The sequence below is a fragment of the Lissotriton vulgaris genome, unplaced genomic scaffold (assembly GCF_964263255.1).
Source record: "Lissotriton vulgaris unplaced genomic scaffold, aLisVul1.2 SCAFFOLD_2543, whole genome shotgun sequence".
Classification (NCBI taxonomy): domain Eukaryota; kingdom Metazoa; phylum Chordata; class Amphibia; order Caudata; family Salamandridae; genus Lissotriton; species Lissotriton vulgaris.
In genome coordinates, this window is record NW_028245800.1 from 270,980 (window position 1) to 284,858 (window position 13,879).

At 44.3% G+C, this 13,879-nt stretch overlaps 1 protein-coding gene across 1 annotated transcript in view; it reads right to left on the minus strand.

Moving 5' to 3' along the window:
• The window catches only part of LOC147666290 (contactin-associated protein-like 5), a gene marked incomplete at its 3' end in the record, with an annotated part of 279,156 nt that extends 265,596 nt beyond the window's left edge, over nt 1–13,560 (minus strand). The window contains exon 1 of the mRNA XM_086949155.1: nt 13,440–13,560. Within this exon, the coding sequence (XP_086805281.1) occupies nt 13,440–13,560 (121 nt within the window). The remainder of the gene's footprint in view (nt 1–13,439) is intronic.
• Between the last annotated feature and the right edge of the window lie 319 nt (nt 13,561–13,879).

Sequence of the window (13,879 nt, forward strand, 5' to 3'; positions counted from 1 at the left end):
GAACATAGGTATCATGAGAGGAGACGGCAATCCTCAAGGTGCAACTAAGGGAAAATCATGTTGGAAGGAGTTTTGACTGGAGCAAACCACAAGACAGAAATGCCGTAGAAATCATATAGATGCCATGACTCCGAGCTTGGTAGATAATCCTGAGCTCTGCCTAGACAGGAATTTGCATGAGATCAGAATTCTGAGTAGTTCAATAATTATCAAACCCTGATGTTACCCACTGACAGATTTGGATGTTCAAACATATTAATATTTATATTGGCCCTGACAAAACTGAAACACATGTGTTAAGTACTAATTTCACATGGTATGTCCCAATTCTAAGTGAAAAACTTAAAATTGGAGGACTTTAGACTCCTTGTAAATATCCCACTCTAGGATGATTTATCAACAGAGAGTGGAAAATAGCTCACCTTTTTCCAGCCTTCTCAGGATCATGTACTATGCCTCTTCTAACACATTAGAAAGCAGGGTGGAACTTCTAAATATTTCAATAATTGTTTAAAATATTAAAATTCATAGATACTCCTATTTAAGGAATGGAAAGGCTTTCCCAAAGTACCACAGCTCAAGATGAGACATGCCTCAAGGGGTATAATGTGGCCACTCTCTTCTGGAGTAGTAGTATCATAGCTATAACATATATTTGCAAAGCATCTGAAGTAGTGAACATCAAAGAATGTTTTTTTATATATTTTATGTCTGCAATTTTCAGTCCATATACAACCAAATAACAAAGACATTGGTATATTTGTGGGCTACAAGTTATAAGTAGTTAGAGTAGCAGTGTACATCAATCGGCAATGGTCGGTGTCACAAATCTAGACATAAGTGTGATCACATTACAATTAGCAGAATAGCAAGATACAAAAAAGGACATCAGTCAACATTCATGGTGAGCAAATAAGATGTCAATGGGCTACATATGTCATGAAGCTTAGAGGTGCTGGGTAGTTCATCAGCGTAGCAAGTAAGTTGGTCCCGGCAGTACATCATGTCCTGCAGCCATTGCTTATGTGTCAGCACAGACCTGCCAACCCAACGGATAGCAACCCTTCGCTTAGCCAACAGCAGCGTCACAGCCACCAATCTCCTAGCAGTAGCACGTATAGTGGAAACAATCCCCAATAAAAACATTTGTGGAGTACATGCCACAGGTGTCCCCACCATCTCCGTCAGACTCCGTGTGACCTGCATCCAGAATTCCTCGACCTTCGGACAGGTCCAAGCTAAATGTTGAAAATCTGCATTTAATAGTGCTTTGCTCCTGACACAACTTGCAGATTCTCGCAATCCATATTTATATAGCGAAACAGGTGTATAATACACTTGATGCAGATATTTAAAATGAATCAGTGTAAAGTGTAACCAGATTAACTCAAATTAGCAGAAGCACCTAACCATAAGAAGAAGAAACGATAAAAACCTCAAATTGAAAACAGGGGTTTAAATAACTCCAGTTTTTAATAAGAATTTTGTCCTGATGAAGGTGTTAACACAAATACCGAAACGCTGCGTCGACAACTTGTATTTATTGTTCTTCGTGTGGATTGACATATTTTTAACTTTATTGTATGGCACTTTTTCTTTGTGCAAAATATTGTATTGTATGGAATAAATTGTACAATTTTCTTAAGATTGAATTGATTTTATTTAATTTTCTCAATAAGTTTTCCGTATATGTGAATGTGGCATTAATGAGTAATTAGTGGATGCATAAAAAGCTTTTCTTCCATCTTGGAAATATAGGGACTTGTTCTGTTGTATGTTTACCTCTCCTTGTCCCTAATTGGACCTGTAAGGAGACCTCCTTGCTTTTTGGTATTAACCAAAACATAAGCATAGGGGTTAGGGGTGGGGAATTCATATGTATGAGTGTGAGAACCAAGAATAGCAGACTGGTTCCTAAAAAATGATGAATATCTCCCTTAGCCATTCAATATGGGAAGGACCTATCCTTAGTGCTCCCTATCTGTTCAACATATTCCAGAGAATATCATTATTGAGTCCTGATATGTGACTTTTGAGTCTGTACACCCATTTCTGTTCACTCAGTAGCTGTGTTCTCTTTTTATCACCTGTTGAAGATTATATTCTAGGTTTGCCCAACACGGTCCATAATAATAATAATAATATGAAATTTATAATGCGCTCAGCTTACCCGGGGGCATCCCGGCGCAACAGACCAGAAGGAGAGACTCAGCTAATCACTACTGTGGAAACAGGTAGGTCTTAAGAAGTTTCCTAAATGGTAGGATCTTGGGCTCTGAGCGAATCTTGAGGGGCAAAGAGTTCCAAAGAGACGCCACCTGCACAGAGAAACGCCTGCCCCCAGAACGGGCTCTCCTTACTCTCGCTGACTGCAAAAGATGTTTTTGGTCCGAGCGCAGCAGACGTGGGGGTTTGTAAGGGCGGGCCATGTTGGCAAGGATGGGAGGACCTTTGCCATGCAGAATTTTGTGGGCTGTACATAGCGCTTTAAATTTCACCCGCTCCTTCACGGGGAGCCAATGAAGCGCTTTGAGGGCCGGAGCAGCAGACTGCCTTCTGGGAACATCCATAAGGACTCTTGCAGCTGCGTTTTGCACCTGTTGGAGGATTTTAAAGGTTGCTTCGGGAGCACCGAGAAACAAGGCATTCCCATAATCGAGCCTCGATAGAATTAGGCCACGTATCAACAGCTTCCTTGCTGGATCAGGAAGCAGTGGTAACACCTTTCGGGCTGATCTCAGCAGACCAAAGCAAACCCCTGCGGTTTTCCTGGCATGGGTCCTGAAGGACAGATCTTCTTCCAACCATACTCCCAGGGACTTGATCTCCTTCTTGGGGGATGGTGGGTCACCAAGAGACCGGGGCCAACAACTCGCAATAATGGAGGGACTGGAATTGCCCAGGAGCATCAGCTCGGTTTTACCTCCATTAAGCTTTAGGGCGGAGATAGACATCCAACGATAAACATTGGCAAGGCAGTCGTGTAACACCTCAGGTTGTTCCGCCAACTGAGTGAGGCCCACCACCAGCTGAGTATCATCAGCATAGCTGATGATCTTCACCCCTGAAGGGGCGACCACTCTTTCAAGTGGAGTCATGAAATATCATTGAACAAGTGATTGTGTTCTAGATAGTGTGTTGGGAATTTTGTATGGGAAAACCTTCCCAATCGACTCAGAAACTACTGAGATTGCAGAAAAACATAAGGCCACAAAAGCCCACCCATTCCATATGGATCTTTAATGGTGTGTGCACCAGGAGACACTAGTTCCTAGAAATACAATAACTTCTCTTGTAGCTAACATATACCTAAGACCTGCTTTAAAGAAATACCAGCCTACTGGCTTTGTAAAAAATGTCAGCATCAAATTCAGTAGTAGAAATAGAAGCCTAAATTGTGAATTAGTGGAGCAATTTTCCTGACCTTTAAGGCACCACCACCTGGATGCCCTTTATACATGAATATTGCATAGCGATCCAACCATAAGCCTGTTGAGTGTCTAATGAAACTGTCACTCAGCACGGAACACCCACTTTTCCATTTCTGTGACTTCCCATAGATTGTCAGTATGTCGTTGTATCATGCTACAATTTGTCACTTGCATTAACTTTGAAATTGTGCAGTATAATTATTGAGAAGTTGATTCAGTATTTGGCAGATGTGATCGCATATTACGAGTGCATTCGGATAATATACACCTGTAATAAGACGGATGTACTATCCCTCACGTTTGTGATTGAGTACCCCTACTTCAAACTCTAAAACAGGCCTTAAGTATCTCAAATAATCAAATTCACACTCTTAACGCAAACCCCACACTGAGATTCAAGAGACAGTTATAAAACTGGCTTGGACGTCTGAGTAAAATGAATGCACCTTTCATCGTAAGACTTTTATTGCAAAAAAACATATATGCTATCTGATTAATATTTCCGGTATTTTCAAAGGCATTGATGCATGTTTTGCACAGATCCCTAAGAATGCTTAAATGGTATACTAGTTTGAATAAAAAGACACAAAATGTGGCCCATGAAGTAGCTCTACACTCATAATATGTCACATATTTAGATTTTTGTATGCTGCAGAATTTAGCCTGCCATTCCACATATTTTGATCTAGCATGTTTACATAGTTCTATTGGCTGCAGGTATACCTTTTGAAACTGTGTCATTCAAACCATCCTCAAATAATTCAAAACTGTTCTAGAGATGTGTTTATTGAATGATACATTACCAAGAGAGTAAAGTATCTATGAAGCACACAAACAGTAATAAAGTGAAGAAACAACACAAGAAAATTCCCAAACTAATTTAGAAAAAATTACACATTTAATTAATTAACAGAGATACTAATAACAAAAATCAAATCTGTAGAACCAAAGTTTTGTCATTTTAAATGTTTAGGTAGACATAGCACCTAAAAGCACAAATTGCTTTTGCGGTCATGTGGTCATGCTAGACTGGGGGAAAGTCACATTTTCAGTCTGTTTGCAATGGGAGTGCGCTGGATACAGGCACCAGGTAGTCCTGCTGTAACATTTACCTTCCCTAAGTCTGGTGCGAAGAGTCCAGAACTACAGGATTTCTACTTTTCCTTGTAGTGTAGTGCACTCTGATGCCAGCCACTGGTCCAGGAAACGGAAAGGTATTTCTTGGGGTTGGGGAACTAGCAGAGGCGAGCAGAGCTCAAGCAGGTCCAGTTTCAGGTCAAGGCATCAGGTCAGCTGGGTAGATGCAGGAAGGCCTCTAGAGCTTGTTATATCCCTATAGCAATAGCAGGATGCCCGTCAGCTAGTCCTTGGAGTCCCTGCTGCATGGGATGAAGGGTCCAGTCCTCCATCTTAGCAAGCAGGGCAAGCCTCAAACAGCAGACCAGCAAGTCGTTCTTCTTCTGTAGTAGCCATAGGTCGAGGAGTGTACCGAAAAGTGTGTCTGAGGGTCCCATTTTTATGGTGCCTTTTTTGGTGTGACAGAGACTTCTGGAGGCTCCCCTCACCCCACCACCAACAGATGTGCCTGAAATTTCCTGCTTTCCTTCTCTAGCTCCATCCTTGTTGCAGGCACAAAAGGCAAGTGTGAAGTTCTTTGTGTGAGCAGGGCCTATCCTATTGATGTCTAATTGGGGCTGAGCACTGCTCCACCCCATCCTTCTACTGACGGCCTATTCAGGCACACCTAGGGACATGTTTACAAGGAGCTTGCATAATGCTTGCACACCGAAATGGAGTACATGCATAACACAAATAACGTAGTCATACTTTTGAAGCCACGTAAAGCTAATTTGCATGCCTTTGCATGGCTTCACAAATATGGAGTAATGCAACATAGTGCAAATCGCTGCATTGCCTTACTCTGGGGAAGGGAGGGATTCCATGGGAGTTGCAGGTGTTGTTACCACACAATTCCTATGGTTTTTGATGCATTCCCAGATTTATAGGAACTTGTAAACCTGGGAATATGTCAAAATTTTACATCTCCCCAGCTGAGGTGTAACAAGGAAAAATATGTTTCTTCCTCCTCGTTGTTCATTTTTCTATGTGTACTGCATTCTGAAGCACACATAGAAAGAAGGAAATGCCTCTATGGATTGTTTTTGTGCAGGAAGGTGCACCTTCCTGCACAAAAACAATCCTGCCTCTAACACAGGCACCCTTGCACCGTGGTGCAAGGGTGCCTGTGCTGGTGCTAGACTGCTGAAACGGTCCTAGGGCAGGGTGAAAGGACAGGAATGCACTGCATTGGATACATATGGTGCATTCTTTCCCTTTCCCTGAGACGCAGGGCAAAGCAGCAAAGTAACTTGCTGTGCTGCTCTGCACCACCTTGTAAATATGCCCCTTGTATCTCTACTGTATGGCTGTCAGGGAGGAATATACAAAGGTCGACTGTCACTCACACAAAGTCATGCGAGCCTGGAACAGGCTGCCGGCACCAAAGGGTTTGGACAAAAAAAATGACAGCTTTCTAAAAGTATATCAATGACTTTGGGAGACCCAATATAGCCTTGTGGGCTTGGGTGATAAACTTAAATAGCTACAGCTGCCTTCTGTGTCCTGAAGATGGTCTCATTGAATGAAACGTCTCATTGAGACTGAAACGTCAACATATAACCCATCGTTCCTTTTAGTTACTGTTAAATGTAATAATTTGAGTCTTGAATCCTATGCCTGGGATCGACTCAATTTCTGATTATATTAAGATGGGTATTTATAGATTGATGCCTAGTATACTTCCATTCTTGATTCATTTCTAATCTCTGTTATCAATGTAAGTGAGACGGTTTGCTTTTGACCCCCTATCTTGTACAAATTATTACAAATAAGATTATTTTGATACAACCGTTCACTGTAATTTGTTTACTGAATGAATCCTGTAAGGTTTGATTGATTTATTTTGTAGTGTCATATGTTGTCACTTTATAGAAGATATACAAAATTTTTCAAGAATAAAATTTCTTTGAATGAATCCCTCATGGGCAGCTTTACCTGTTTAGCTTTTTAAAAGTTACATTTTCATAATTGTGATTAAAAATCTGACTACCATCAAAGAATTTCAAATTTCAATTTTTATTTTTATTTGTTTGATTAATTAAAATCTTAGAAAAAGCAGGTTAAAACGTTTAGTTATAAAATGGTAAATACTGTCCATATGTTCTAATAATTTTCATCAATCTGATATAAAAATCAATCGTTTGCAATTGGGTTTTGTGGTTAGTTCAATAGGTTCAAATTCATACAACTCATAAATTAATCAAGCACAGACTTCCAATTTTTTTTGGACCAAACGCCATGCCCCCTTTTACAACACTCTGCAACACAGCTCCGTGGCGCTTACTGGAGGTACCTGGTGGGCTAGTTGGCTCCTAGGGGACCTCTGGATTGAAGAGGAATTAATTCCCCAACTTAAAACACGCCACAGGGCGTGTTTGCACACATATCATCTTAGGCCCAGCACCCTACCTTCACCACTGTGCAAACGCGCCCCGTGGCATGTTTTAAGTTGGGGGATTAAGTCCCCTTGAATCCTGAGGTCCCCTGGCAGCCAACTAGCCCAAGTACCTCCAGTATGCACCAGGGAGCTGCGTTGCAGAGAGGTGTTCAGAGGCCACGCCCCTTCTTACAACACTCTGTAACGCAGCTCCCTGGCGCTTAGTGGAGGTACCTGGTGGGCTAGTTGGCCCCCAGGGGACCTCTGGATTGAAGAGGAATTAATTCCCCAACTTAAAACGTGCCACAGGGCGTGTTTGCACACATATCACCTCAGGCCCTGCCCCTTACCTTCACCACTGTGCAAACGCGCCCTTTTGTGCGTTTTAAGTTGGGGGATTAAGCCCCCTTGAATCCTGAGGCCCCCTGGCAACCAAGTAGCCCACCAGGTACCTCCAGAAAGCGCAACAGAGCTGCGTTGTGGAGAGGTGTAAAAATGTGCGTGTCCTCAGAACACCTCTCTGCAACGCAGCCCCCTGGCACATACTGGAGGTTCCTGGTGGGCTAGTTGGCCCCCAGGGACCCCCAGTATTCAAGAGGAGTTCATTCCCCCTCTGCAAACACACCAAGGGGCGCGTTTGCAGAGTGGTGCAAGAAGGGGGCGGAGCCTAGGGACGATCACATCTTTTTTTTGGGACCCCCTTCCGTTTTATTTTTTTTGGACCGTGGGGACACCATCCCCCAGAGCCTGACCCCCAAATATAATTTTTTAACTTTTTTATGGGAAGGGGGCCGCATGGCCCCCCTCTCATGGCCATTTCCAGGCCCCCGGGACCCCATCCCCCAGGGCATGGCCAATTACCTCATTATTTTTTATGGAAGGGGGATCCTCAGGCCACTTCAAGGCCCCGGGGAACCCATCCCCCGAGGCCAGACGTTTTTGGTTTTTTTTAATGGGGAGGGGGGGCGCGTGGCCCCCCTCCCAGGCCACTGGTAGCTCCGGGGACTACATCCCCTGGGGCTGGCCCTCACCGTTGGGGACCATGGGGGTTCCCCAATACCCCCACGGTCCTGCCGGCTCCCCGCCTCCTTCGGGAGCCGACATTGCTTTTCCATATGGGGAGCAGCTAACATTCTGCTCCCCATAAGGAAAAGCAATCTGCTTTGCTTCATTGAAGCAAGAGCAGGTTTTCCTGCTCTAGCTTCAATGAAGCAAAGCAGGTTGCAATGGCAGGCTGGGAGCACCGAGGCTCCCGCCCTGTCATTGCAAACAGCATTGAGGGCACCAGGAGGTGGGCTTCGTGGCCCCCTCCCACATTTTTAGGAGGCCCCAGGGGTGGCGGTTCCCGGCGCTAGGGGGGCCTGTGAGCCCCCCACCCATTTGTTAGAAGCCCCAGAGGGTGGCAGTCCCCGGGGCTGCGGGGTACCCGTGAGCCCCCGCATATTTTAAATTAGAGCCCCGGAAGTGGCAGTCCCCGGGGCTGCGAGGGGGCCCATGAGTACCCCGCATATATTAAATTAGAGCCCTGGGAGTGGTGGTCCCCGGGCTCCAGGAGGGGTGCCGCGTGGCCCCTCCCACATTTTTAGGAGGCCCCGGGGGTGGCGGTCCCCGGGGCTGGGGGGGCCTGAGTGCCCCCCACCCATTTGTTAAAAGCCCCGGAGGGTGGCAGTCCCCAGGGCTGCGGGGTACCCGTGAGCCCCGGCATATTTTAAATTAGAGCCTTGGGGGAACGGTGGTCCCCGGGGCTGGGGGGGCCTGAGTGCCCCCCACGCATTTGATAGAAGCTCCGGGGTGAGAGTTCCCGGGGCTGCGGGGGGCCCCGTGAGCCCCTCTGCATATTTTAAATTAGAGCCCCGGGGAGGTGGCGGTCCCCGGGGGAGTGTGGGGGGGATTGGGACCCCCCCACACTTTTGTTTTTAATAATACCCTCAGGATTTGGCCCCCTGGGGCAAATTCAAATATTTACTGCGGGAGACCGCGTTTCTTGTTTTTTTTATACCGCTAGGATGCACGGATGCTATGAGCATCCTACGTTTTTTAAAAAAAAAGTAATAATTTTTTTCGGCTAGGCGGTACTTGGAGGACCCCCTGAGCAGGCCTAAGGGGTCAGGGTGTGTCTTCCCTGCCCCCTTTTTGCATTTTGCGGCGTTTGTTTTGGTTTTCCTGTGCCTCGGCTGCCAAAACTTCCTGATTTTCACTGTTGACAGCCAATGAGCATACAGCTCCTGCATGGCAGGGTGCGTGCAGGCTACGCTTAGGGTATGCGGATATATAAGCGGATCACCGCACCCATATATATATAAATGACTTTAACTGTCATTTTCTCAGGAACTACTAAACGGATTTACACCAAATAAGCAAAAGGCACGAGTCTGAACCAAGGACTACCTCTTTGCCAAATTTGGAGTAATTCCGTTCAGCAGTTTGAGCAGTCCGTTTTTTCTCGGCCCCCGCTTGACCAATCTTCGTGAAACTTTCAGGATAGGAGCGGACCGGAGCTGGCCAAAAATTTGGCACATTTCGCGCAGATTCATCAATCGGCGCTAAAGTTATTCCAAATAGCAAGGCGACCGGGGCGGAAAAGCGGGGGACGGTGTTTCCGTCCGCCGCGGTCCCCACCGCCATAGTAATATGGCGGGAGGAAATGGGTGGCTGGCGGGCAAGGATGTCGGGCAGATCATAGTGTATACCTTGCTTCTTTGTCATGTGTAAAAATGTAAAAGAAAAGTTTTCAACAAGACCTAGAATATAAGGGGTTAAATCCAAGCACTCAGTGAAAATCATATTTCATAGAGCTCCTATCAATTAGAAGAGTTGTTTTCACCTTTCAAGTCATCATAACATAGCATCACGTCATTGAGACAGAAAGCAGTGTTTTAGCATTTCATTTATACTGCACTGTAGTGATAAATGTGCGGCTCTGCACCTAATAGTTCACTTGCTCTACTTAAAACGCAATAGTGGGCGTCATTTTTTATTTTCAAGTTCATAACAATGGCAAATTCACTGAATTAGCGTGCTAAATATTAAAAAGTTTAGAATGATCTGGTGAAGTAAAGGTTCTGATTGCTTCATTTCCCTTCTGCTTTTTGTTTGCTACCCTTTTATTTCATTTTTTCAAAAAATGATCGTCATTCATTTCTTCCTCCCTCTTTCATCCACTATTGCCCTTGATTTTCCTCCCTTTCTTATTGTATTCCCGCTTCACATCAATACAGCATCTTTCCTGGGTTGATTTCCTTCCCTTCTTTGGCCGCACCTTAGTCCTGTTTGTTCCCTGGACAATATTATTTCTTCTTCGCTCCCAATGCCCTTTTCCAGCATTACCCTCCTCTTTTCATTCTTGTGCCAACCTCTCTTTATTGTTGTGATTTATTCGCCAAATATATATTTCCTTCTTTCTTTTATCATTTCAGACTTCTTTTGTTCCTTCACCAGAGCATGAAAATATTCTAATGTTATCGGTGGCATCACGACTTCCAAACACTTAACGTGGAGATGTTAATAGGTCTGTAAATAGCCAAACATGTTTTGGATTAAATAAGCCTCAGGTGCTCAGCACCTATAAATTCCTTAATGGGCAATTACACTTTGTTTTTAGTGCATTTCAGGAGACCTGCTACGTCCTTGGAGGATCGTTTTGTGCTACCTCATTTATCATAATGATGCTAACTTAAAGGCTGTGGGGCGCGCGATCCCAGGAGACGCCACGTGGTGAACGAGGAAGAAGCAAGCTGGTTACTGTGACATGAAGGAAATGATCAAAAACAATTAATCGCACTCCTACGAGCTACGTGCTTTCTTTCAAGTCGTCGTGTAATTCATAAAGGCATATTAAAAAAAATTACGCGTGTCAATAGTCCGAATCAGAATTTGTGACTGATCCACAATACATGTCCCAAATTCTTAATTTCAGTCTGATTTATTTATTACTTACTACATATTAAAAAAAACGTCAAAGGCATATTTACAGCAAAAGGATTCTGTGTATGTGGATGAACACACAAAAATACCATATTCAAAATATTTCGCATACTGGAAGAAAAAGCGCAAATTAGTCAGGAACGCCCAGTGCAGGTAAGAGCGGTGCGTCTGTGGGGTGGGTTGAGGGGGAACTCGACAGACGACGACGAGGGCAAATTCATTATTTATTTATTTTTCCTTCGTCGTCTGTCGAGTCCCCACCCGCCCCACCGCTCTTAACTGCACAGGCTGCGCCTGAACCTAGTTGGTCTCTTGCTTTCACGTCATTAGCCCACATAAGTAGTACATGCAAAGCTAGGTGTACCATAACACGATATATTACATTTTTGCATGAACCACACTTTTTCAGGATCTGTAATAATTTCTTATCACATTTACTCCCGTCTCTCTTCTTTGTACTGTGTATAAATGTCTTGAAAAGAGTGGATTTTATTCCAATTTGGTTTATTTAAAAAAATGTAGGTTCAGATTTGCAAAGTGCAGCACCCAAAGGTTAAGGGCTGTGTTGCGTGACAAGAAGTGAGCCGGAGAGCGCCTTTGCGAGAGAGATATGGTACTCTTCTCATCTCTCCCTAGCCCCCTTGCAGAATTTTGCTGCCAAATTCCATGCCCAGTTTTTTTGCGCCATAGTGCAAGGGTGTGTGCGTGAGCTAGCAAAGGTTTTGTAGTGGAAGGGTGCCCTTCCAGTCACAATACTATGACTAGGCATTTTGTGAAACTGTTCCTACTTTGTATGTGAGCTGCACAGTGCAGCACACAAATACATTTAGAAAATGAAGCAGAAGTGAATACGTTTCTCATTTTGCCATCTGCTTTCCAGCAAGTTATTTTAGGGCGCAAAACCCAGTCTACTAATGTTAGTAGATTGGGGTTTGCATCAAAAAGCATGGATGGTTGAAAGGGAATACCCCTGTTATGCCCCCTTCACGCTAAGTGATGCAAAGCAGTGTTTCACGCTGGATTGCATTACTTTTCCTTACAAATCAATGCAAATACCAATTTGCGTTGGTTTGAAAATTACCAAAGAGATTTTGTGTTGGGAATGCATAAAAAATAATATGCAAACCTGATGCATAACCATTACCAAAGAGATTTTGCGTTGGGAATGCATAAAAAAAAATATGCAAACCTGATGCATAACCATTGTAAATCTTGGCCTTGAGCCAAAGTACTCACATGGGTGCAATCAGGAAATATCAAGTCATGAAGGTGGCCCATGATCACCACAAGCAGATAAAGCACAAGGTCACTGAGCAAAACACTATACATAGACTAACTTTAAATCTTTCATACTTTGCATGTGTGCTGTACAGTGCAGCACATAAGCAATGTTTCTCTCACTTTGTACCTGCTTTAAGGATGTGTACATTTTTGGTAAAAAAAACCATGTCATACAAATGTATGTAGATAGGGCTTTATGCCACAAAACTATTTGTGGTTGCATGGCAATTCCCATATGCCACCTTTAGGACATCCCCTCAATGCAAAAAAGGGCGTAGCAGCACATCGTGCTACTTTGGCGTTACTTCGACTATAAGTAAATATAAGTAAAATGTGCCAGCTTGGGCCACTTTTGGTGACTTTGAAGTATGGCAAAGATTTGTTTATTTTAGCCCCATATGCCACATTATTTCCCCAATGCAGATGTTCAGGTGAGTTCATGTCTTCTCTGCCCCTTATTTCTACAACTGCTCATTATTACAAATGTATATCTCACATCAGTTGCTGTTGTACTGTTGCTCTCTATACGTGTGTGGTCTCTGCAGACTTCCAAGGTACATATATTTTCCTGGCCTTCCTATTCCTGGTTCTCCTTTTCCTACTTCTCCTGATCCTGCTTGTCCTGGTATGCCAGGTCCTGATACTTGGCCATTTATGACTGAGTTTCCTTTTCCCCTTGGTTGTGGTTCCACTGATCCAATGGCCCTGATCCACTTAGTTCTTGTCCTCTCAGCTCTCGTTGGCTGGTTATCTCCTCTTTGTACTTCAGGTCCTGCTCTCCTAGACTTTCTCACTCTCAGTCTGGTTTGTGTAGCAATGGTCTTCCTAGTCTTGGTCCTCACAGTTTATATTCTCTACCTGATTTCGTACTTACCAGACTTGATCCCTTTGTTTCTGATCCTTTTGTTTTGATCATTATATTCCTACTCTTCTTGTTTTTGGTCCTTATGGCCATCCTGTTCCTTTCACCCCCCCTCTTGTGCTAGCTCTTCATTTCTTTCCTGATCCTCTTGACCCTCAGCCACTTAAGTTGTTCCTTCTGATCCGTCTCACCCTGGTCATTTGATTCCCAGTACATGAACGCCAGGTCCTGCTGGTCCCATCGGTCCACCTGGCCTCTTGTGTCTTGGCCCTCGTAGACCTGGCCTGCTTAGCTCATGTCTTCCTGCTTTAGATCATCCATGTCCTCATGATCCTTCTAGTACTGGACTCAATAGTCTGGCCCTCTTGGTCATGGTTCTCTTTATTTCAGTCAATCAGAGCCTAACCACTTTGGTCCTGGTAATCTTAGACAACCAGGTCTGTACCTCTAGTCTTCCTGACTCTGGCTGCTCTGGTGCTCATGATCTTCCTTACTCTGGTACTGCCACACTCAGTTCCTGGTTGTTCAGCTCCACTTGGAAATCCGGACCTTGGTCTTATCTTCATGGTCCACCTGGCACAACTAGGCCTGTATCTAGCCTAGTCCTATTGATGCTGATCATTCTAATATTCCTTGCTCTGGTCCTTCTGCTCCTGGCTGTGGTCCTCCTGTTATTCTTGGTGTTTACTCTCTTGTCGTCCTTGCTTATTCTGGCTCGGTCCTAATGGCCAGATATAGTCTTCCTGGATCTGGTCCTGATCCTCTTGGCCCAGGCCTTCCTGCTGTTTGTCTTTGTGCTGTTACACAAACTCACCATGGTCCTCCTGGCCCTTACCATTCTGTTGTTATTCTTTCTGGCCATCCTGTTCCTATCCCTGTGGCCTG